General features: G+C 40.8%; 1 protein-coding gene across 1 annotated transcript in view; it reads left to right on the top strand.

The window, feature by feature from the left end:
* Positions 1–26899, top strand: part of LOC105304362 (voltage-dependent calcium channel subunit alpha-2/delta-3-like) — a 676581-nt gene that overhangs the window by 298223 nt on the left and 351459 nt on the right. Inside the window, exon 6 of the mRNA XM_023522298.1 lies at positions 20293–20455. Coding sequence (XP_023378066.1) covers positions 20293–20455 — 163 coding nt within the window. The remainder of the gene's footprint in view (positions 1–20292; positions 20456–26899) is intronic.

Here is a 26899-nt window from a genome sequence, read left to right as displayed (position 1 = left end):
AAACAGGAAAGACATGCAATGAGAAGCCACATATCTATTTTGTCTTTTAAAGTTTTGGGACAATCACCAGCTTCCCCCAAACCTTCATTCCCCTGTGGTGTTTCATTTGTATAGTCAAAGTGGAGTTGTGTTTTCAGTGTGTTCCTAGGATGCCTGCAGGATTTCTCGGAAACCTTAAGCAGATGGATAAGTTGTGTGATCTCCATCCCTGCCCCCTGGAAAACCTGTGGCTAATATTCCACAATGGCCCTGGAATTTGAGGTGGCTTCTAGGTGACTTGGCTTCTGTAGCTTCTTTAGGAGAGATCAAAGACTTCAGAACAGCCCAGGAATGTGATTGGTAACTGTGCTCAGTTCTTCCACAGCTATTTGTTTTCGCAAGACCAGCCTTTACATCTCTTTTCCAAAAATTGTACACAGCATTCATTCTCCAGAGTAGTTGAAAAGTAATAGACATTCTCATTTTATTCTACCTCCAACTATAGGCAACTCTATTGCGAGATGAGTTTATCTGAATTCCATTTGCCTAGGCCTTATGAAGTGAATAAATTTGAATTAATGTGTAGCTTTCTGAGGAGAGGGAAGTTATGCTTTGAGGGGTTAAGTGATGTCTGTGTTCGTTCATGTAAGTGGATCTTTAGGGCTGTAAACTTACTCACACCATGATACCATATTGGCTCTATTAGTTTATACAAAATTTTCATTAAATGATGCTAAAATATACTCACGGGGATTTCTAAAGTGTGTTTTTCCTTTTAACAGCCAGATATTTATATTTCTTTTGGTTGTGTTGGCAGATAAATATATTTTCCCTTTTAAAGGTAACATTTGAGAGAAGTATGTGTCAATAGGTATGTAAGTTACAATTATAATTCCTAACAAATCGCATTTGCTGTGTTTGGTAACTCTCTAATAGTGTTTCTTCCCATAATAATTAGAGCAGAATTGAGATGTCGTCAAAGAAACTGATACTCCAGACTTAGTTGTCATTTGAAGGGGGGTGGGGAGCATTTGGCTTCTTTGTAAGTTGAAATTTTATTATTGTATTTATATTTCTAAATGACTATGAATGGAACTGTGGTGGGTAAACTCATGAATGTTAATATGGCTATAGCTTCCACTTCCATAACACTTAGTTATTCTGTCCTTTATTATACTCATATAGACGTTGATGGTTCAACAATTGGAGCTTTTAAACTAATGGAAGGCTTTCAACCAAATAGAATGCCTTCATTACTAGTAAGTAGGGAGATCTGAATGTGAATTGAGGTGGTTTAAGCTAATCTAAGAAAACATATTTATAAAAGACTAATGCCCATAATTACATGTTTATTTTCAGTTTCCTTTGATTTGAATAAATTAGGGCAGGGATTTATATTCTTTTTCCTCTTTTCACAAGTCTAGCCCAATGCCCAACTGTATTAGTAAGTATAACAAGCCGAAACCTCAGGGGATTACCACATAGAAGTTTATTTCTTTTTTATGTAAATACCACTGTGGGTCCAGGGGCTTTCTTGGGACCTTCTCTTCCAATGGGCAACTCAGGGACCCAGGCACTTTCCATTCTCTCATCTGGAATATGTAGCTTCTGGAATTGCTACAAGGGGGAAAGACAGTGTGGGGTTCTCATTGCCTCCTGCCAAATACTTTAGATAGAAAGTGACACATAGCACATCTGTTCACTGCCCATTGGCCAAACTAGTTACATACCCCATACCAAGTACAAGAACATCTAGGAATGTCAAGATTACATGGGATACTCTGTGAGCACTACTGTTTCGATCACCCCAACACACCATAGGTGCTTAGCAAATGTTAACTGAGAGAACAAATGAAGGGATCATGAATCTCGTTAACAGCCTGGCAGTCAGAGTGCTATCGCCATTTTAAATTGATGGAGGAAGGATTAAAAATGCTGGAGGAATATGAATTTTAAAGGGGCTTTTGTGTGTATTTGCATCATTGACAACTATAAGAGCTTGTTGCTGATTTAAGTCTAGATATCTCTGCTATACTACACAATGATTTTTTTTCCCAAGATCTTGACACATGGCACCTGAAAAATTTTATTTTCTGATCCTAAAGGCCTCTAAAGTAAACAGCATCTTGCAGTTGATTAGTTGGAAGTGTTTCAGAGCCTTCACAGTGTGCGTGATGGGAATGGAGCTTGTTAAGGTTACACAGAAGGTTAACTTCCATTGACAAGACAAAATTGAAGTTGTTTTCTCTTGCCATAGAGCAGTTCCCGATCTGTATTGTCAGCACAGAAGAATTTATCCATTTTCTCCAGAGCATTATCTCAAATGAGATGTCAGGGCACTGAATGGATTTACCATCTTGCGTTATTTTTTATTTTGATGTTTAATTTTTTATCTCACTTATTTATTGTCATATGAGGTTAAAACAATAACACAAAAATAAACAGGGAGGGCTGAATGAAAAAAAGATGACAGTTTCACAATCTTCCATCTTATTCCTAAGTAGCTGTTGCAGAATCCTTAAGGAATGCCATTGTATTTAATTTCTAGTTTTTGTTTTCTTGACTCACAACATCTCGTTTCCACAACTTATTCTAGTTTCACAACTCATTATAATTATTAAAGGTCGGTTCACTCAAATATATTCAGAACACTCACTAAATATAAGACAATGTATGATAATAGGTATTTTGTAATAGAAGACGACTGCTTTTCCATGACATCTTATTAAGCTGCAATTTTGGAAAGCAGCCCTGAGCAACCAAAAGTGGCGTAGGTGATGGGATTGGTTACATGAGGTTTCCAGGTAGCATCTGCCACCTCCTAGCTGTGAGACCTTCAGACAATTACTTAATCACTGCAGTTTCCTCATGGGTGGGAGAGTCTGCGTAAGACCTTGAGAGGTCCTGAGTGAGGAAACACTACAGTACCTGGCACATACCCTCAACATAACTTTAACTCTGGCATTTTTTGAAATGACACAGAACTTACTGGGTGCTGAAAATGACATAACATTTTTTTCCCCTGGATTTTGAAAAATTCTAGGTGTTCTAGATATGTCTAGAAAAGCTTATATTTTCTATCTGTTTCATTCTCTACCCTGTCCCCTCCCATGATCTTCCCCACCCGAAGTGTGTACTTAGTTTTGGGGAATCTAGCATCACATGTTAGGCACAGATTCATGCTGGGCACATTGGAGGTAACTACCCTTATCACTTCTTTTTTCTTTATCGGAGAAGCACTTCTGTGTTTAAGATGCTAGGTAGTGATAGAAAGGACATTAGTATAATTTTTTACCTTGGCTACTGGAAATTAATGTCGCCTTTTTGTGGTATGTATGCTGTGGCCTTGGATGTCTCTTCCCCTAATTAACATCCTGTGAAAAGTGCAGAAGTAAATCACCAGAGCAACTGGACCACTGTGATCTTAAATGCTAGAACATTCTAAATTGCAGTAATAATCATGATAATGAGGCCACATACTCTTTGTCTATCTTTTAATTGCTTCTTAACTCTTTTAAGTGGGAATGGTAAAGTTATTATGATATAGAAATGAGGGAGGTGATTTATTTCTTATTTCACTTGGGCTTTGTGAAGAAAGTATTTTTAGTCTATTAGGAGTTGAAAGAGTTCCTTTAAGAACAACTTAGGTAGATAATTTAAAATATGGATTAATACTACTAATATGCAGCACCAAAAATATGGTTTGCCTTAGAGCAGTGGTCCCCAAACTTTTTGGCACCAGGGATTGGTTTCATGGAAGACAATTTTTCCATGGACCAAGGAGGGGAGATGTTTTCAAGATAATTCAAGCACATTACATTTATTGTGCACTTTATTTCTATTATTATTACATTGTAATATATAATGAAATAATTATACAGCTCACCATAATGCAGAATCAGATGCTACCATATGCAGCTGTACAATTAAGTACATCAACTCACTTGCTACTATAAAGCCTGCCACCAGTTGCAGATTAGTTGTCTTTTGCCACTCACTGGTAGGGTTTTGATATGAGTCTGCAAGCAGTTGATTTATTATGGTCTCTGTGCAGTCAATCCTCTTTGCTAATGTTAATCTGTATTTGCAGCTGCTCCCCAGCGCCAGCATCACTGCCTCAGCTCCACCTCAGATCATCAGGCATTAGATGCTTATAAGGTACACACAAACCTAGATCCCTCATATGTACTGTTCACAGTAGAGTTTGCACTCCTACAAGAATCTAATGCCTGATAATCTGAGGTGGAGCTGAAGCAGTGGTGCTAGGGCTGGGGAGATATTGCAAATATAGATGAAGCTTCACATGCTTGCCTGCCGCTCACATCCTGCTGTGTGGCCAAGTTCCCAACCGGTCTGTGGCCTGGGGGTTGGGGACCCCTGCCTTAGAATCGAGGTATTTTTTATACATAAAGCATTATACTCTAAAACCCAAGTACCCTAATTAAGTCTTGTTCTTTCATATTTTGCTACTCAGTTATGGGAAATTCATAGATGAATTTTTTTGACTTGAACCAAAAATGTCTAATTATTGGACACTAAAGGAGCTCATTACTGGATGGCTAGTCTTGTAAGCTGGTTTTCTGATTTGGACCTAGAGGCCACGTGTTCAGATTCAATTTATAGTTCTTGAGTGTGAGCCATATAACAAGCGACTTACTCTCACCAATGATTTCATATAGAGTATGTTAGCCCAGTAAGATTTTATAAAAACCCTCTATAGTATAGTTTAGATACCTTTTGAGGTCTCTGCTAGGCTAGTAATGACTCCTCCCAACCCAATAGCCCTTTATTCATGAGGATGGGTCCCAAGAACCATATTTTTATAACTCGATTCCATCACTCTCCTACCTGTTCTGTCCCAGTTGATTGGATCATGGGTAGTCTCTTGACATATAGTGGACCAATTAGATTTCCTCTCCCAGGACCTGGGAATGGGATCAAAAATTTCAATTTGTCTTGGGCCAACCTCTGAATAGAAAGGTGTAAACGTGGAGAAGCCAAGTGTATTTCTCTTTACTTTGTGAATCAGTGGACCAAGAAAGCCAGTGTGTACAGAGGAGACTGGTGCAAATACCCAGAGAGGAACAGAAAGGAGAAGTGAGAGAACTTGGACCAGGACCCTGAAGCTTTCTGGATTCTGGTTTCAGGCTTTTCCTGGGGCCTGGCTATATTCAGTTCTTTGAATTCTATTAAGCACTCTCATATCTTAGGATAAATTTTATCACTTATAAAAAAATTAACTAATACAAGTGGTTGTTTTCAGCCCTCTTTCACATGTAAAGAAAACTGAGATTCAGGGAAGCCAATCGTACTGCAGGCGCTAATGGCAGTGTTTCTGGACTCAGTCAGGGCTCCAGCAACCCAAGTCAAATTAGAATAAAAAACAAAAAGAGGATTTTTTTTTTGACTCACATATCTGAGCATTCCAACGTATGACTCTGCCTTTAAGAATCATTTGATCAGACTTCACTCTTTTTTTTTTTTTTTTTTGCCAGCTCTTGGCTCTCTTTGTTTCTGTATGAATTTGTTCTCAGAAGAGTGTTATCTGTGTGTGAGGCAAGATGGCCCCTGGCAGCCAAAAGCAGCAATAGTGTAACTTTTGACCCTTGATAAAGGGCTTGGGACCCTCAATCTCCCAGCATTCATAGCATTGCCTGAAAAAGACTCTGATTGTCCAGCTTGAGTCACATTGTGAAGTGTGGCTGACAGAGTACCCATGATTGCCATCTCCCACTGTATCAGAGATTTGGGGTTCAATTTCTGAAACAAGGGAGATGAGATGGTGATCAGAGAAAAGCAATTTTGTTCATGACACGTGCCATTTTTTTCATACCCAAGTGGAAGTGACAGATGATACTCATATGTGTGACACACTCCCATATGCAAATTTTCTCCTCTAGCTGTTAGTGGCCTGCTTTCCCTCTCACTTAAGAAAATCAATCTGGATACAAATGATTGGGTGTGACCTTATTATTTAGATAACCTTAAATCTACTCTAATTAGAAAAAGCAGTTCTTTGAAAATGTGAGTACTTCCACTTTTAGTAATAACAAATGTGACATATCTCACAATTGCTGGGCACAAATCCTGGGATGGAAACTCCTGCTCTTGGATGGATGTTATGAGGATAATTGTATCAATGCCTTTTTGGACACATGCCTACCTATTCCACACATATTTGAGTACCTCAATAGCCAGGTACTGTTGCAGGCACTGGGTTTCTAACTTTTAACAAAACAGAAAAAGTCCCTGTCACCATATGGAGTGCAAGTTTCCAGTTGAGGGAGATGGACATAAACTTATGAACAGACGAAAAGAACTTCAGATATTGATTGCTCTAAAGAAATAAAACAGAGTAATAGGCCTGTTGTTGTCTAATTTGGTAGCTACTAACTATATGTGGCTGTTGAGAGTTAAATTAAAATTTATTTAAATTAAATTGAATTAAAAAGAGTCAGTTCTTCAGTCACACCAGTAACATTTCACGTGCTCAATAACCACAAGTGGCCCGTAGCTACTGTATTCATGTAGATATAAAACATGTCTATCATTGCACAAAGTTCTGTTGCATTAGGCTTGACAGTGCTTGACTGGAAATGTATAGTCAAGGATGTTTAGGGAAGACCTTGTTGTGAAGCTGACATTTATACTAAGACCTAAAGCCAGCCGTGCAAATATCTCGGAGAATAGCATTCCATGCAGAGTGAACAATAAATACAAAGACCCTGAGATAGAAATGGGCTTGTCTTGTTTGAAGATCCAGAGATATCCAGTGTGTCTGATTGAGTTGGAAAGGCACGTAAGAGCTAGATCACATATGACTTTGGGTTGTATTCTACACAGTGGGAAGTAGTGACAGATTTGATTTTTAAAGAGTCATTCTGGCTGCTGAGGTAAGGAGGGTGATAAGGAAACAGGCAGCACACAGAAGACCTTCAAAACCATTTGATGAATAAAAAAAACTGATGGGAGGCCCAGCTAGGCTGGGGTGTCCATTAGTCCAATGTTACTTTGCTAGGGTTCATTAGGCCCTGCTGGAAGAGTGTTATCTGTGTGTGAGGCTAGATGGCCCCTGGCAGCCAAAAGCAGCAATAGTGTAACTTTTGACCCTTGATAAAGGGCTTGGGACCCTCAATCTCTCAGCATTCATAGCATTGCCTGAAAAAGACTCTGATTGGCCATCTGAATGGAATGCTCCATTCCAAGGCTTTTAAAATTAAATGCCAAATGGCCATCTTGCCTCACACACAGATAACCCTCAGAGGGGTTCTCATCTGCCTGGAGAGGTCCTTTTATCATGATGTTTGACTGAGCAATCAACCAGATGAGCCCCAGAGGAGTCCGAGCCCTCAGACCCTATGCGGTTTCCCCAGTGGTATGCCTTGTCTCTCTGGGCTATAGCTTGGCTCACTATTGGCTGCTCTCAGCTCCTCTGTGTTCCTGCCATGTCTTAGGGACCACTGCAAGGAACTGCTGCAGTATGATATGCCAGGTATTTTATTAGATGCTGGGATTACAGTGGCACAAGAAGAAACAGCTGTGGTCCCTGCAAACACATGTCTTACACTGTAGAATGGAGGCCATTTCAACTAAATAGTCACTCAGAAAAGTGTGCTATGACCCTGGGATAAGTGCTATGCATGGGAGGTGCATGAGACTTCAAGGACACCCAATAGGGATGTCTCTAGTCAGGAGGGTCAGAGGGGGCTGCCCTGAGGATGTGATCATTGAAATGGAACTAAGGAGGAATGAGGATTATGAAAATGTCAGCTGGAGAAAATGTTCTCAGTAGGGGTAACATCATGGAGAGATGCTACATGGACCTAGGATCGTGGAGCAGTGGAGGGACTAACAGAGAGATAAGTGAGGTTGGGTGATGACTGGCACGAAGGGCAGGAGCCAGAGCTTTGTGTCCTTGTCTGCTGTGGTAAGGAACTTGTCCTTTGTCCTCAGATCAGTGAGAAGTCTCTGGGGGATTGCATGCTGAGGGATGGCCCAAACAGCTCTGTATTTCAGGAAGCTCACAGTGCTCTAAGGAGATGAGAGTGGGGGATGGGCAATGTGGGTGCTGAGGGACAAACTGGAAAACCCATCACTGGTGAGTGGAGATGATGGTGTTCTTGCCTTGTCTTTTCAAAAGTTTCCCTCTGCCTTTGGCTTGACAGTCAGCTCCACCACAGTAGTGACTACTACTATTTGAAACCCTGTTAGGTGGAACCATATGAGATTACCAATATATAACCATTTTGACCTCTGAAAAAGGTGGTACTGTCCAGTTCAACCTAATACTGTGAGTCAGGTGGTAAACTGAATGCTTTGTATCTTTTATGCATTTCTTTCTCAAAAGGACTCTCCTATAATGTGGGTGGTTGTAATCACATATGTGGTTGAGGTAACAGAGATTGTGATGAAGCAGCCGAGCTGGGATTTGAACCCAGCATGCTGGAGTTAAATGCTCCATTCCAAGGCTTTTAAAATTAAATGCCAAATGGCCAGCAGAAAGCTGGACCTGCAGAGATCTGCAGTCCAAGGCCTGCATAAGTAGCTTGTTAAGTAGGCCATTAATACTCATATTTGAGTATTCTCAGAGGCCAGAGATTCCAGATGGCTGAGAGGGGGATATTCATTATCTGCTTTTTAAAAGGAACTGTGGTACTGGGGAATTATAAATGAGTTAATATAACATTAATACCTAGAAATATTCTGGAACATATCATTAAAACGTCAATTTTCACATCTGAGGAGAAAAATGAGACTACTGAGTGGTAACCAGCAGTAGACCTTTAGAGAGGGGCAGGATGAGGAGGGATATGTGTCACTTCTCCATAGGACGCATGTGCACTGGGAATTTGGTATTTACTTGGCTCATTTGGAGCTAATATTCCTACTAATTTTTATTTTTTAATTTAAGTTGTAAAAAGCTGGCCATCACCCCAGAGCACGGAAGAGGAAAATAATAAGGAAAAGAGGAGAGAACCAAAACATATTAAGAGCCTGCTCTGGGCACTGTGCCCATTGCTTTTGTACATTTTATCCCATTCAGACCTCAGAAAGTCCTGAAGATGTAGGCATCACCATTCCCTTTTCATGGAGAAAGAATGCCCTTAAGAAGAAAGCATGGTTTCAACCCTGGGCATCAGGCTCCAAAGCCCCTTCCCTCCTCGCTTCGCCTACCTGGCTGGTTCCTTGCTTCATGAATGCACCACAGGGTGAAATCCAGGTGGAGGGAAGGATGGGAATCAGGAGGCCCACCCAGATTTCTCCCCTGGTTTGGAGCTAACTTCTGGGCAGGGAGTGGGAAGCCTCTTCTCAGCTGGTGGTAACATAAAACTGCTTACCTAACTGGTACAGCTGAGCAGTGTTGTATTCGTTTATTCACCCCACCACCTGACCGAGGACCCAGGCACTGTGCTTGGTATAGGGGTTGTAGATGTGAGAAAGGCACGTCGTCTCTGGAAAGGACAGAAGCTCCTGAAATACAGAGATGCATAGGTGCCAACTTGCCTTTAGGGGGATCACCACCCAAAACCAATCTTCTAAGGGTTTCTAGGGAAGCAAATACCATGAAGGAAAGGGCCAAAGAACCCAGTGATTAATTGAGTTGGGAGAGAAGATCCAAGGAGGCAGAGTAACTGGGAAGGAGAAAGGCTTCAGGAGAGTGAGTGGAAGAGCCCTGGGCTTTGCAGGTGGCACTGTGCCCTTAACCACAGCTGTCCTTTATTGAGTTCTTACTTATGCTGGGTGCAGTGTTAGAAGCTTGACGTGCAGCTGCGAAGGAGTTCATAGTTGCTTCACTTGCAAGTGAGGAAATTAAGGTATATAAATATTAGGTAGAGAAAGGTGGGTGACAGTTGGGCCAACAGGACTGGGGTTGGGTAGATATTGGAGCCAGTAGTAACAGGGCCAGGTGGGGAATGAGCACAAGGACAAGGACCCACCTAGGTGGGAGAGACACTTCCTTGTGGCTCCTGGAGGTGCTGAGGGTAAGTCTTTCTGATGGATCCTGGAGGTCCCTCATTATCAGGATGTGATGAGTACTAGTTAGGACATTATGCTTGTAAGGAACACACTCAAGTTAGCTGAGCCAACAGGAGAGTTTATTATAAAGACTGAGGAGAGTGGCTGCCACAGGCCATCCCAGAGTACTGGTTCAGCCTGCATGCAAGGGTTGGAGATTGGGGCAAAGACCTTTAAGTGAAAACAAACTTGCTTAAACTGTAGCAAAAGCAGCTAGGCTGGAGTAGGGTGAGAGGTGGGTCAGTGGAGACCAGTTGGGCAAGATGGGTAGCATCTGGACCAGAGAGCCTTTCAAAGCCTGGAAAGGGTTTATTCTGAGGGTGGCAGGAAACCACTGGAGAGTTACACAGTGCAATTTCACATTTTTAAGCAATCACTATGGCTGCTGCCAGGATAGGTGGCAGGGGACAAGGAGACAGCTGGGAATCCAGCTGACAAACTGCCACAGTCCATTAAGAGGGACAGTCGTTACGGTTAATTTTATGTGTCAATTTGGCTGGGCTGTGGCACCCAGTTATTTGGTCAAATACCGGTTTCGATGTTGCTGTGAAGGCATTTTTTAGGTGTGATTAACATTTACAATCAGAGTAAAGCAGATCACCCTCCACAACGAGGGGGTGCCTCATCTAGTCAGCTGAAGGCCTTAAGAACAAACACAGGTTCCCTAAGGAAGAAATAATTCTGCCTCAAAATTGCAACATGAAAACCCTGCCTGGCCTACCCTGTGGAAGTTGGACTCAAGATGGCAGCACCAATTCTTACCTGACTATCTAGCTTTCCAGCTTACCCTACAGAATCTGGACTTGCCAGTCCCCACAATCAAATGAGCCAATTCATTTAATCTCTCCACCACCCTCCCCTTACACACACACACACACACACACACACACACACACACACACACACACACACACACACACACACACACGTGTGTAGGAGAGGTTAGGCACCATAACAGGAGAGCACAGGTTCCTCTGGTTGAGATACTGCCCCAGAAGTCTTCTCAACACATATAGGCAGTCACCACCAACTAATCAAAAAGGCCACACAGGCTGAAATATTTTTGCTATCTAGTAATATTTCCCCTTGAATCTGAAGTTTGACTCTGCATGGTGACAGGAATCCAGTTGGGCCAATAAGTCCTGATCTGTAGGATTCTACATTTGGCGGAGTGGAGGAGCAATGAATTATTTTCCCTGGTGGCATCTGTATCCGAGCTGAAAATTACCGTGTTTGTGACAATGGCATTGAAGGAGATGGACTCCACCAGCAAGGGGATGCTCCGGCAGCCCTTGCAGAAGCTGCAGGTTGTGGAGTTATCACAGGACTCCTGCCTTTTCCCCTTCATCCTATGGTGATTGGCACAGACCAGTAATTCTGGCCACTTCTGGATTCACATTCATTCCATTACTCTGGACACACTTTTCTCTCTGAATTTGTGACAGAGGCAGTGCAGCAGTATGACCTTGGCCTTCTACAGCTTCCCTTTCCCTGGGCCATAAGAGACCTGCTTACAGCATGATCTTTCTAATCTGCTAAGAACGTACCTGGGTACCGCGTGGCCTGGAAGAGCTGACTGTGAAGACAGGTCTGTGAGAGAGACCTGGTGATCAGATGGATCTTTTCATTAGTCATTTGGTCAGCTAGTCAACTAATGAGTGCCAGGGGCGGGGGATATAACGATGCCTAACATGGACACGATTCCTGTAGTTGCCCCTTGATAAAACAATCACACAAGTACTTGTGCAGTGACCCCCCCCAATGTATGAGTTGAGGAGGACACCTGCATGATCAGCTCTATTTGAGGAATGCTGCATTCAAAAGTTAATAGACATTAAAAGTTAACAGTATATTCTCAGACTAAGTTAAAGACTCTGACAAGTTCTGAAATAAGGAAAATTCTTTGCTTTTCTTTAAACCTCACCTTTCCCTGTATTGCCAAACTTTTGTTCACCGCGGCACACATTTTTTAAAAAATTATTCCTTATGACTGTTCTGTGAAATGGCTTTCCGTTGCACGGATCATGTTTTGGAAATGCTGCTTTGGGACACTGCACAGAAATGCTGTACCGAGGGGTGCACAAAGACAGCCACTGGGATGCCCAAAGAGATTGTCACTTTTATTTCTATTTACTTTTGATATAATTTTTGTAGTTTGTTTTAGAGTATACATGTTAGTATACAGTTGGTATGTAGTATGTATGCATTATAAATAAATATGTATCTAGGAAATGCTGCTCAAAAACATTTTTTAAAGACTTTTTTAAAGCAGTTTTAGGTTTGTAACAAAATCGAGAGGAAGATGCGGAGATTTACCTTCTGCTCCACACATGCAGACTCTCCCCCATTATCAACATCACTCACTAGAATGGTACTTGCTCATTTCTAGTAATTAATTAATTAATTAATTAATTAATTTGTGTGTTTGTTTGTTTATTTGTTTATTTATGCATACATATATACCAAGGATGAACCTATATTGACACATAATCACTCACAACTTATAGTTTATCTTAGGATTCATTCCTGATATTTTACATTCTATGGATTTGGAAATATGTACAATGACACATATTTATCATTACATTATCAAACAGACTATTTTCACCACCCTAAAAATCCTCTTTGCTCTGCCTATTCATCCAGCTCTCCCCATCACACCCTTGACAACTACTAATCTTGTAGTGTCTCCACAGTTTTGCCTTTTTCAGAATGTCACAGAGTTGGGATCATACAGAGTGTAGCCTTCTTAGATTGGCTTATTTCACTTAGTAATATGCATTTTGTTTCCTCCATATCTTTTCATGCTTTATAACTAATTTCTTTTTAGTGCAAAGTAATATTCCATTTCCTGGATTATTATTTACTATAATTTACTTGTCCACTCACCCTCTGAAGGACATCTTGGTTGGTTCCAAGTCTTGGCAATTATAAATAAAACTTCTGTAGACATCCGTGTGTAGGTTTTTCTGTACACATAAGTTTTCAACTTTTTGTAAATGTCAAGGAGCATGATTGCTGGATCATATGGTAAGTTTATGTTTAATTTTGTAAGAAACTGCCAAACTATCTTTCAAAGTGGCTGTACCATTTTATATACCCACAAGCAATGTAAAAGAGTTCTTATTCCACGTTCTCACCAGTATTTGGTGTTGTCAGTGTTTTGGATTTTGGCCATTCTAATAGGTGTTTGGTGGTATCTTATTGTTGTTTTAATTCACATTTCCCCGTTGACATATAATGCGGAATACCTTTTCATATGCTTATTTGTTATCTACATATCTTCTTCGGTGAAGTGTCTTTTAAGGTCTTTGGACCATTTTTAAATCGAGTTATTAGTTTCCTTATTGTTGAGTTTTAAGAGTTCTTTGTATATTTTGGATAACAGTTCTTTATCACATGTCTTTTGCAAATATTTCCTTCTACTCTGTGGCTTGTCTTCTAATCCTGTTGACATTGCCTTTCATAGAGAAGTTTTCAATTGTAATGAAGTCTTTAAATATTTTTTCCCATGGATTGTGTCTTTGGTATTGTATCTGAAAAAGCATCACTATACTCAAGGTCATCTAGGTTTTCTCCCATGTTATCTTATAAGAGATTTATAGTTTTCATTTTATATTTAGGTCTGTGATCCATTTCAAGTTAACTTTTGTGGAGGGATTAAGGTTTGTGTTCAGATTTTTTTGTTTTTGTTTTTGCATGTGGTTGTTCAGTTGTCCCAGCACCATTTGTTAAAGAGACTATCTGTGTTCCTTTGTCGAAGATCAGTTGACTGTATTTATGGCAGTCTATTTCTGGGCTCTTTATTCTGTTTCATTGATCTATTTGTCTATTCTTTCGCCAATACCACAATGTCTTTATTACTGTAGCTTTATAGTAAGTCTTGAAGTTGGGTCACATCAGTCCTCCAACATTGTTCTTTTCTTTCTACATTGTGCTCAAAAACTTTTTAATGAAAGAAATGCTTGATTCCTTTTTTATTTCTGTTTCTTGAAAATCTCATAACACCCTACTGTTTTACTGGCACGTGGCCAGGCCCATTGGCTTATGTATTGTCTGTGGCCGATGTCCTGCTGTAACAAGAGTCAAGGCATTGCAACGAGACTGTAGAGCTCACAAAACCTAAAATAGTTACTGTCTGACCCTTTACAGAAAAACTGCGAAGGCCTACTTTTGCCCTACTGAATCAGTTTTAGACACTCATTGGACTAAGACAGTGCCAGGCCGGGTTCTGGTGCCCAGCACACCCACTGCTTTATATGCCATTGTCCCCTGGATTAATTTCCCCTGTGCATGGTCACACTTGGTAGGTTATCAGATGTTCTCACAAAATAATTAATTTACTCGAACTCCATGGGTGACAAGAATTCAGAAATACTGAGGTGACTTAGGCTAAATATATCTTTTGCTTGATCATGTGGACAAAGCCACAGAGCCTCATAATTATAGTGATAAATTCCAAGGACTGAAGAATGATTCTTCTTGTTTGTACTGAGTCAGCCTTTCAGTATCAGTACAGAATGGACAAATGGATTTGAGAGGAGAAGCAGAACACACAGTCGCCCGTGGTAAATGATGAGCGCCATTGAGCAAAAGCCTGCTTGCATTTCCACCCTTCCTTTATTTACATTCTGGGCTGTGCAGATCATTCAGTTAAACAGCAGTTTTGAAGCTGCCTCCAGAGAGCCTGTGCCTAAACCGTGATTGCATTGGCCTTTACCAAGCAGGCAGAGGCTTTGTTTTGTTAATTTAACATCCAGTTATAATGAAACAGTGGTGTTGAAGGCTTGATTTTTTTTTTTAAAGTGTTGATAATATTCTGTGAAGAACTTGAGTCTGTGGAAGATTAAGATCTTACTCAACATGGAGCTGTGGGAGGAAGCCCCACATGTTTCTTAGAAAGGAGATCCCTTCAGAAGAAGGGGCCTTCCCCTTGGGTGGACAGTTCATGGGCCTGTCAAGGTGTTTCTCCCTGGTAAAGTGCTCCCTTTGTTAGATAGGACAAGGGTCTGATGGTCTGGACATTCTTACTAAGTGCTATTTTTGCTAAATGTTAAAATGTAGCACAGTATTTTGCAGACACAGCTGTAAATAGGATGAGGTTGACAGGAACCCAATCCGTAAGTGTAGCTAACTGCAAAGAATAAATCAACTTGTAATTAACCACCCTAAAAATCCTCTTTGCTCTGCCTATTCATCCAGCTCTCCCCATCACACCCTTGACAACTACTAATCTTGTAGTGTCTCCACAGTTTTGCCTTTTTCAGAATGTCACAGAGTTGGGATCATACAGAGTGTAGCCTTCTTAGATTGGCTTATTTCACTTAGTAATATGCATTTTGTTTCCTCCATATCTTTTCATGCTTTATAACTAATTTCTTTTTAGTGCAAAGTAATATTCCATTTCCTGGATTATTATTTACTATAATTTACTTGTCCACTCACCCTCTGAAGGACATCTCGGTTGGTTCCAAGTCTTGGCAATTATAAATAAAACTTCTGTAGACATCCGTGTGTAGGTTTTTCTGTACACATAAGTTTTCAACTTTTTGTAAATGTCAAGGAGCATGATTGCTGGATCATATGGTAAGTTTATGTTTAATTTTGTAAGAAACTGCCAAACTATCTTTCAAAGTGGCTGTACCATTTTATATACCCACAAGCAATGTAAAAGAGTTCTTATTCCACGTTCTCACCAGTATTTGGTGTTGTCAGTGTTTTGGATTTTGGCCATTCTAATAGGTGTTTGGTGGTATCTTATTGTTTTAATTCACATTTCCCCATTGACATATAATGCGGAATACCTTTTCATATGCTTATTTGTTATCTACATATCTTCTTCGGTGAAGTGTCTTTTAAGGTCTTTGGACCATTTTTAAATCGAGTTATTAGTTTCCTTATTGTTGAGTTTTAAGAGTTCTTTGTATATTTTGGATAACAGTTCTTTATCACATGTCTTTTGCAAATATTTCCTTCTACTCTGTGGCTTGTCTTCTAATCCTGTTGACATTGCCTTTCATAGAGAAGTTTTCAAATGTAATGAAGTCTTTAAATATTTTTTCCCATGGATTGTGTCTTTGGTATTGTATCTGAAAAAGCATCACTATACTCAAGGTCATCTAGGTTTTCTCCCATGTTATCTTATAAGAGATTTATAGTTTTCATTTTATATTTAGGTCTGTGATCCATTTCAAGTTAACTTTTGTGGAGGGATTAAGGTTTGTGTTCAGATTTTTTTGTTTTTGTTTTTGCATGTGGTTGTTCAGTTGTCCCAGCACCATTTGTTAAAGAGACTATCTGTGTTCCTTTGTCAAAGATCAGTTGACTGTATTTATGGCAGTCTATTTCTGGGCTCTTTATTCTGTTTCATTGATCTATTTGTCTATTCTTTCGCCAATACCACAATGTCTTTATTACTGTAGCTTTATAGTAAGTCTTGAAGTTGGGTCACATCAGTCCTCCAACATTGTTCTTTTCTTTCTACATTGTGCTCAAAAACTTTTTAATGAAAGAAATGCTTGATTCCTTTTTTATTTCTGTTTCTTGAAAATCTCATAACACCCTACTGTTTTACTGGCACGTGGCCAGGCCCATTGGCTTATGTATTGTCTGTGGCCGATGTCCTGCTGTAACAAGAGTCAAGGCATTGCAACGAGACTGTAGAGCTCACAAAACCTAAAATAGTTACTGTCTGACCCTTTACAGAAAAACTGCGAAGGCCTACTTTTGCCCTACTGAATCAGTTTTAGACACTCATTGGACTAAGACAGTGCCAGGCCGGGTTCTGGTGCCCAGCACACCCACTGCTTTATATGCCATTGTCCCCTGGATTAATTTCCCCTGTGCATGGTCACACTTGGTAGGTTATCAGATGTTCTCACAAAATAATTAATTTACTCGAACTCCATGGGTGACAAGAATTCAGAAATACTGAGGTGACTTAGGCTAAATATATCTTTTGCTTGATCATGTGGACAAAGCCACAGAGCCTCATAATTATAGTGATAAATTCCAAGGACTGAAGAATGATTCTTCTTGTTTGTACTGAGTCAGCCTTTCAGTATCAGTACAGAATGGACAAATGGATTTGAGAGGAGAAGCAGAACACACAGTCGCCCGTGGTAAATGATGAGCGCCATTGAGCAAAAGCCTGCTTGCATTTCCACCCTTCCTTTATTTACATTCTGGGCTGTGCAGATCATTCAGTTAAACAGCAGTTTTGAAGCTGCCTCCAGAGAGCCTGTGCCTAAACCGTGATTGCATTGGCCTTTACCAAGCAGGCAGAGGCTTTGTTTTGTTAATTTAACATCCAGTTATAATGAAACAGTGGTGTTGAAGGCTTGATTTTTTTTTTTAAAGTGTTGATAATATTCTGTGAAGAACTTGAGTCTGTGGAAGATTAAGATCTTACTCAACATGGAGCTGTGGGAGGAAGCCCCACATGTTTCTTAGAAAGGAGATCCCTTCAGAAGAAGGGGCCTTCCCCTTGGGTGGACAGTTCATGGGCCTGTCAAGGTGTTTCTCCCTGGTAAAGTGCTCCCTTTGTTAGATAGGACAAGGGTCTGATGGTCTGGACATTCTTACTAAGTGCTATTTTTGCTAAATGTTAAAATGTAGCACAGTATTTTGCAGACACAGCTGTAAATAGGATGAGGTTGACAGGAACCCAATCCGTAAGTGTAGCTAACTGCACAGAATAAATCAACTTGTAATTAACCAAATAGTGTACATGAGCAATGGCTAAACCTCCCTTCAGTGAGACAGAGCTTTGGATGTGAACCTCTGGTCTCCTTTATTTTCTGCAAGTAAATAAAACTTCCTAATGACAACCACACCAAGTGGTGAACGCTTTGAGTTCGGTAACACTTGGGGTGATGTTTCAGCAGAAATGTATGATTTCTTCTGTTTCAGGGTATCATGTCACAGTAAATTGTTCTTTAAAAATGGCTGGGAGTGGAATTTATTAAATTGAGTTTTGTTTCTATTAGGTTTTTGAATTAATTTTTTGAAAAGTGAAAGGTCTTTTGTGATTTTTCTTATTGAGGCATACATTTCTATATAGTAAAATGCAGTTCTTTAGCATGTACTTCAGTGAGTACATCTGAGTAACCCACACCCTATCTAGACATAGAACATTTCCAGCAACCTAGGATGTTCTCGTGTCTTTTTCCCATGGATCCCCACCTTCTCTCCCAGAAGCAGCCCCTGATTGCTGTCACTACATAGGAATAATTTCGCCTCTTCTAGAACTTCATATAAATAGGGTCACTCATATGTACTCTTTTGATTCTAGCTTCTTTCATTCAAAATATTTTTGAAATCATACATATTTTGAATGTGTCAGCAATTTGTTCCTGAGTAGTAATCCATTGTACGAATATATCACAGATTTGTTTATTATTTCCTCTGTTAATGGACATTTGGGTTGTTTCTAGTTTTGGCTGTTTTGAATGGGGCTTCCATGGACATTCAGATAGGTGTTTTTGTGGCTATATGTTTTCATTTCTCTTGGATAAATACTTAGGAGTGGAATTACTATGTCATAGGGTAGGTAACTTTACAAGGAACTACAAAATGGTTTTTCAAGGTGTTTATGACATTTTATATTTCCATGAGCAATGAATGGGATTTCTGCTTACTCCGTATTCTCACCAGCATTTAGTATTTTCAGAAATTTTAATGTTAGCTATTCTACTGGATTTAAAATTACATCTGGTTGGAATTTTATGTTGCACTTCCCTGATACCTAACAATGTTGAACACTTTTTGTTTGCATATTGACCATTCATATATCATTTTTGTAAGGTACCTGGTCAGATCTTTTGCCTATAGTTTCATTGATGTTTTAAGTTGAATTATAAGGGTCCTTTACATATTCTGGCTACAAGTCACTTGTCATATGTGTATTATAAATACTTTTTCCTCAACAGTGGCTTTCCTAATTGTTTTAATAATTGTGAAATTGATGATCAGAAGTTCTGAAATTTCATAAAGTCCAAATTATCAATTTTTAAAATTATAAGTGCTTTCCATGACCTAAGATATCATAGTCTACCTGAAGGCCAGAAAGATTCATCATTTAAAAAAATATAGAGAGAGATTTAGCTTTTATATTTAAGTCTATCGTGCATCTTGAATTAATGTGTGTATATTGTGAATTAGAGGTTGAGAATGTTGTTTTCATATGATTAGGTATTTGTTCTGGAACAGTTTGTTGAAAATACTTTCCCCATTGAATGATCTAGGCACCTTAATTGAAAATCAATTGACTGTATATGTGCAGCTTTATTTCTAGACTCTCTCTGTTCCATTATCTGTTTGTCTATTTTAAGGCCAATACCACACTGTTTTGATTAATTAGGTTTACAAAAAGACTTAAAATCAGGAAATGTGAATCCTTGGACTTTGTTCTTATTTTTCAAAATTGTGTCCAGTATTCTAGATCCCTTTCACGTCTATGTAAAAATTGACTTGGCAGTTCCTAGAAAAAGCTTGTTGAGATAACATGGTACCAAAATTCTCTATACCTCAGTTACTTCATTTGTGAAGTGGAAATACTCGTAAAACTTTCTTCATTGAGTTTTTAGAAGAATCAACACATGAAAGAAGAGTTAACACATGAAAAACAGAATAATTTCTGGAACAAAGTAAGCATTCTATGTATGTTAGGTGATGACACAGTCACTTGTAAAACATGCCGACACACTCCCATCTGGGGGCCTTTGCCCTTGCTATCCCCTCTGTCTGGGATATTTTCCCCCAAATGCCCACACAACTCACTTCCCTTCATTCAGTCCCTGTGTGAGTGTCACCAGAGCAGTGAGCCTCGTATATAAAAACATAGCCCTTCCACTGCGCCTCCGCCTAACCCTGCTTAACTATTGTTCCACAGTGAGTATGACTCTCTGACATATTATATTTTTACTTGTTATTTTTTGATTCTTTCCAGTCTCCTGCAGGTTAAGTGGAGGCTACATAAGGACAGGGTCTGTCTTCAAAATTTAAAGAATTAAAATGTTTTTAGGGCAGTTTTCTCTATATTTACATAATGAAGTACTGTGCAGCTTCTTCATTTTATATTTTCCTAGAATATTTAATGACATTGGGAAATATTTATATAGTGCTATCACACCTGTGTGAAAGCTGCCACAGATGATACGAAAGACTAAAAGGGATTATGCGACCAGCGCCGGATCCACAAGGGTAGAGGATGGCCTGCAGCCTCTGCCAGGGTCTGTCTGAGTTCACAGCCCTCTGTCCAGAGTCACATGTAATGTTTTTGACTTTCTCTTTCAGTATGAATACTTCAATGCCGTGCTGATAAATGAAAGGGACAAAGATGGGAATTTTTTGGAGCTGGGAAAGGAATTCATCTTAGCTCCAAATGACCATTTCAATAATTTGCCTGTGAACATCAGTCTGAGTGATGTCCAGGTGCCAACGAACATGTACAACAAAGGTAAGTCTCGCTGCTGCTGTTCCTTTCACAGGGTGGGGAGGAGTGGGTGTGGGGTAGGACTGGCTGGTTTGGGATCTTGTGTTTTTTGTAAAAATGCAATTATAAGCTGAGCGTGTCAGCATGAGCTGGATAGGTGATATGTGCCTGTTCTGCCTGGAGGCTCTGGCTTGCTGTTTGCATGAAGCTCTCTAACATGTAGTTCAGAGGTTGGCAAACTTTTTTTTCTGTGAAGGGCCGATAGTAAACAGCTCAGATTTTGCGAGCCATACAACCTCCATTGCAACTATTCAGCTCCGCTGTTCTGGCATAAACAAACGCAGCCATAGACAGTGGATATGGCTGTGTTCCAGTAAAACTTTTTATCTTCGAAAACAGATGGCCGGATTTGACCTACAACAAGAGGTCATTTACTGACCCCTGGGGTAGTCTCTCTCTTCTTCCGCTATTCTTCGTAATGGTATTTAAGTGCTCGGGAACTCCTGGGGCTGCAGTAGAATCAGTTGTGGTTTTCCTTAGAGTACAGAGGAGGATGGGCCTTAACGGGGCTCCCTGTTTTCAGGCTTGTGTCCTCAAATCTAGTCTTCACATAGAGTCTAGAGTTCTTTTCCCCAAATTCCTATCTGTCCATTTGAGTTGGGATAATGATGGCCAAGGACCGGGCTCTGGCAGCAGTTGGACTCTGATTTGACTCTGGGTCACACCTCCTCCTGGCTGTGACTTTGGGCGCACCACTGCCTTCCTTTAGACCTTGGTTTCCTCCTCTCTAGGATATGGATGATGATTGTGTCTGCCTCAGGAGGTGACTGTAAGGACTAAACAGATGATGTGTGTAAAGAGTTTAAGTTCACAATGTTACCCTAGTCATCATCATCGTTGAGCAGGATTTTGCTCTGCTTTGTCAGACTTGGGGTACTTCTAAACAAAGAGCCATCCTGCCAGAAAAACAATTCAGAAAGCAATGGCATCTTCAAAGTAAAAATCTGCCTTATTGTCTACCTTTGAGGTTTCAAAAATATCAGGGGCCAATTTCCATCCTTACCTACCCAGTTTCAGTTCATATATAAGAGTGCAGTGGTCAAAGGAAAGGCTCTGGATTTGAATCCTACTCTTCTCCTTGCTGGCTCTGTGATCCAAAGATTTGCCTCCCTGATCCTCAGTTTCCCTCTTTATAAAATAGGGATTAGGATACAGCCACCCTCAGAGGGTTATTGTGAAGATATAGCGATATGTGTGCAACCTTAGCACAACGGTTACTTGTGGAAAGTGCTTAGCCACCTTAGTTGTCATCATTATTATTGGCATATAACGTGAATATAAATTGCATTTCTAAATTGTTCTAGATCATGGTTTAAAGAGGTTGGTTAATGATTAAAGAACTTCCAACTCATTGTCTCTGAAACATTTTTCTTGCGCCTTTTCTTGACTGGATATCTAATGTCTTCCTTTCGTTGTTTACCTGCTTCCCATCTTTAATATTCAGTAGAGGCAGTACCCTGTTCATTAATTGTTTTGATAGTTATCAGGGTACCTGTGGTGAACCAGATGTAGCCCTTCTCGTGAGGGGTTCACAGTTTACTTGGGGAACAGACAGGTAATGAGATTATTAGTGACTGATCACCATTATGGAAAGTCAGAGGCAGTAGGAGTGTCAAGGAGGGGACTTGACCACTGCTCTTGTGGACAGTCACACATTTGTCTCTCTCCCTCTTGGAGAAAGTAATGTCGGTCTGAACAGCCCTTAGTGGGCTTTGGACTGGGTTGGATCCTATGACCTAATCTTCAAGTTAGACTTTTCCTTAGGGGCAGATCCCTAAGAACTCGAGCCTTAGAGGGCTGAGCTCAGCTTTGTCCAGTGGAGTTTAGTCTTCCAGAGCAGTCTTATCAGCTGATGAAGGAAATCCCCTTTTATATAGTGTGGCTGGAAGAAAGCCATCCTCTCGGTATTAAATATATTCTCAACTGAAGATAAAAAATTAACAAGATTTTACAGAGCAGTTTCAGACATAAAATACTTCAGAATGATCTTTTAAATATGGCAGCTGCTTCAGGGTTGTTTGAGCCATTAGCACCATTATAGAGATTTAATTGCACCTTAAGCTTTAAAGGCATAGTCGTACTTTTCGATGGCTGCCACACATAAGGGACCCGCACCGCCATCAATGACATAGGCTGCAGAGTTGTGACTGTGAGCTTTGCTAGGCAGAATCCTAAAAGACAGTCAAATCCCTTGAGATATAGAGGTAGGTGATAATATGCAAAGTCATTCTCAGCAGCCCTCGCAGGGTCTGCCTGCTGCCCTTACCCAGACTCAGTGGTCCCCTAGCCAGGATGTGGGGTCATGGACCAAGGTCAGTCAGGCCCTGTATCTTGTCTCTGCTAGGCGGTGAGTAGCTGCCCAAGGGAGAGGGGAGGGAACTTCAAGAAAATTCCTGTCTCCATTCTACCTAATTCAAACCAGCCCCAAACGGTCTTTTTTCTTTTCAAGCTGCAGAAATGTACTTTATGTTTAGAGGGCCCTCCAGCTCAGAACTGGTTATCGATGACATGTACTCAAAACACATGCTCAGAGCTTGGTCACTGGCTGTGATGTTCTTGAGTTAGAAATCTTATGTCCAACAAAGGAAATCAGTACAGCGTCATGCTCTCCTGGCAGCTTGGACCCCCACAGGTACCTGGCAAAATGGTCTGAGACTTGCTTTAGTAGTTGCTGTGAGCTGTGCTCTTGAGCATAACTTCTATTTCACAGATGAAATTGACTGGTAGAATCTACCTGTTTTCTGCAATCTGCTTTCTGCCTCTTTGCTGAGCCTTGAAAACAGGCTGTTCACCCAGGTCAGCACTTAGCTCTGTGCTTGAGGTACTTTCCTTGTAGGCACTGAGAGAGACTTAGGTTCAGAGTTGGTGACTTGTGCCCAAATTCCTATCTGTCCATTTGAGTTGGGATAATGATGGCCAAGGGCCGGGCTCTGGCAGCAGTTGGACTCTGATTTGACTCTGGGTCACACCTCCTCCTGGCTGTGACTTTGGGTGCACCACTGCCTTCCTTTAGACCTTGGTTTCTTCCTCTCTAGGATATGGATGATGATTGTGTCTGCCTCAGGAGGTGATTGTAAGGACTAAACAGATGATGCGTGTAAAGAGTTTAAGTTCACAATGTTACCCTAGTCATCATCATTGAGCAGGATTTTGCTCTGCTTTGTCAGACTTGGGAGACTTCTAAACAAAGAGCCATCCTCCCAGAAAAACAATTCAGAAAGCGATGGCATCTTCAAAATAAAAATCTGCCTTATTGTCTACCTTTGAGGTTTCAAAAATATCAGGGGCCAATTTCCATCCTTACCTACCCAGTTTCAGTTCATATATAAGAGTGCAGTGGTCAAAGGAAAGGCTCTGGATTTGAATCCTACTCTTCTCCTTGCTGGCTCTGTGATCCAAAGATTTGCCTCCCTGATCCTCAGTTTCCCTCTTTATAAAATAGGGATTAGGATACAGCCACCCTCAGAGGGTTATTGTGAAGATATAGCGATATGTGTGCAACCTTAGCACAACGGTTACTTGTGGAAAGTGCTTAGCCACCTTAGTTGTCATCATTATTATTGGCATATAACGTGAATATAAATTGCATTTCTAAATTGTTCTAGATCATGGTTTAAAGAGGTTGGTTAATGATTAAAGAACTTCCAACTCATTGTCTCTGAAACATTTTTCTTGCGCCTTTTCTTGACTGGATATCTAATGTCTTCCTTTCGTTGTTTACCTGCTTCCCATCTTTAATATTCAGTAGAGGCAGTACCCTGTTCATTAATTGTTTTGATAGTTATCAGGGTACCTGTGGTGAACCAGATGTAGCCCTTCTCGTGAGGGGTTCACAGTTTACTTGGGGAACAGACAGGTAATGAGATTATTAGTGACTGATCACCATTATGGAAAGTCAGAGGCAGTAGGAGTGTCAAGGAGGGGACTTGACCACTGCTCTTGTGGACAGTCACACATTTGTCTCTCTCCCTCTTGGAGAAAGTAATGTCGGTCTGAACAGCCCTTAGTGGGCTTTGGACTGGGTTGGATCCTATGACCTAATCTTCAAGTTAGACTTTTCCTTAGGGGCAGATCCCTAAGAACTCGAGCCTTAGAGGGCTGAGCTCAGCTTTGTCCAGTGGAGTTTAGTCTTCCAGAGCAGTCTTATCAGCTGATGAAGGAAATCCCCTTTTATATAGTGTGGCTGGAAGAAAGCCATCCTCTCGGTATTAAATATATTCTCAACTGAAGATAAAAAATTAACAAGATTTTACAGAGCAGTTTCAGACATAAAATACTTCAGAATGATCTTTTAAATATGGCAGCTGCTTCAGGGTTGTTTGAGCCATTAGCACCATTATAGAGATTTAATTGCACCTTAAGCTTTAAAGGCATAGTCGTACTTTTCGATGGCTGCCACACATAAGGGACCCGCACCGCCATCAATGACATAGGCTGCAGAGTTGTGACTGTGAGCTTTGCTAGGCAGAATCCTAAAAGACAGTCAAATCCCTTGAGATATAGAGGTAGGTGATAATATGCAAAGTCATTCTCAGCAGCCCTCGCAGGGTCTGCCTGCTGCCCTTACCCAGACTCAGTGGTCCCCTAGCCAGGATGTGGGGTCATGGACCAAGGTCAGTCAGGCCCTGTATCTTGTCTCTGCTAGGCGGTGAGTAGCTGCCCAAGGGAGAGGGGAGGGAACTTCAAGAAAATTCCTGTCTCCATTCTACCTAATTCAAACCAGCCCCAAACGGTCTTTTTTCTTTTCAAGCTGCAGAAATGTACTTTATGTTTAGAGGGCCCTCCAGCTCAGAACTGGTTATCGATGACATGTACTCAAAACACATGCTCAGAGCTTGGTCACTGGCTGTGATGTTCTTGAGTTAGAAATCTTATGTCCAACAAAGGAAATCAGTACAGCGTCATGCTCTCCTGGCAGCTTGGACCCCCACAGGTACCTGGCAAAATGGTCTGAGACTTGCTTTAGTAGTTGCTGTGAGCTGTGCTCTTGAGCATAACTTCTAGTCACAGATGAAATTGACTGGTAGAATCTACCTGTTTTCTGCAATCTGCTTTCTGCCTCTTTGCTGAGCCTTGAAAACAGGCTGTTCACCCAGGTCAGCACTTAGCTCTGTGCTTGAGGTACTTTCCTTGTAGGCACTGAGAGAGACTTAGGTTCAGAGTTGGTGACTTGTGGGCAAGCTGTCCTACTGCCTATAGGAATTCAAAAAGCCATATTCCTAGCGTCTTTAGAAATGTGTCTCAGGGTCCTCATGGTGCCTGATGCAGCAGCTTCTTCATGAAACCTCTTCAACAGATATTTGAGGAGGGGTTCCTCTGGCATCCCTAGCCCACGGGTCTTACCACCTGAGGGACTTTTTTGAGGACTAGCTGCTTATGCCTTTGGAGCTGTGACAAATTCCATTTCCTTTATGAGTAAAGCGTGGGGCAGAATGCTTTCATGAGAACTGTTGATAGTATGACAGTGGATTCAGATAAAGCTGAACTCTTTTTTAAGTACTGTCTAGGCTGAAATGGTATAAAATTTACATGCATATACATATATACACACATTTGCACATATATGCCTACGCCCATATTATATATGTATGTGTACATATATGTGTGTATATATCTGTGTATGTGCGTTTGCATATGTGCGTGTATGAAAGAAAAATGCTCTCTTCTCAACCTACCCCTTTATTTCCATTTGTCACCTCTGTACACCCAGGTGAGCCCCCATTCTGTTTACTGAGTATAACTTTCTCTTTCCTCCATTATATCTCATTTCTCTCCATTCTTATTATGCCTGCTTCCTCCTTTTGTGCTCATCCAAATGCTTCTTCTTAAAAAACCAGCTCAACAGAACCTCTTTAATCCCTCTGGTCGTTTGCTATGTAACTGATTTTGGTTTATTCCTTTATTCTAGCATTGCCTTGTCTCAGAAGTGCATTGCATACATTTTTTTTCCTCCTCCACTTGAAGTTCTCTGGGGTACTGTCGATCCAGCTTGGTGCCACCTGTGCCCTGAGTACCACGCTCTTTAAATAATGAGTTTTCCATAGATGTGGCATGAAGTGGGGAATGCTACATCTGTGCTTCCTGGGCTATGAAAAGTCAACCAGGGCTGTAGAGTTCCTACGGTGCCTGTAAGCAGCAGAAACATACTCTGACTGATTTAAATGAGAAAGAAGCATTAAAAAAAAAACAAAAAACACTGAGTTGCTCACAGACTCGTCAAGAAAGCTAGAGAGTCAGGTTTGGAAACTGATGGAGAGGGAGGTTGGCCCAGGGCCAGCACCACACCCAGAGCCAGCCTGGTGAGGACCCTGCCACCCTGGCTTGCCCACCAGCACATCTGTGACTACATAAAATATCTGTGCCTCATTTTCCTCATCTACAAATTAAAGATGGTAATCACTATGACCT

The sequence above is a fragment of the Pteropus vampyrus genome, unplaced genomic scaffold (genome assembly GCF_000151845.1).
Source record: "Pteropus vampyrus isolate Shadow unplaced genomic scaffold, Pvam_2.0 Scaffold337, whole genome shotgun sequence".
Taxonomy (NCBI): Eukaryota; Metazoa; Chordata; class Mammalia; order Chiroptera; family Pteropodidae; genus Pteropus; species Pteropus vampyrus.
The sequence above is the reverse complement of the archived record's forward strand: the minus strand, read 5'-3'. Positions and strand labels throughout refer to the sequence as shown.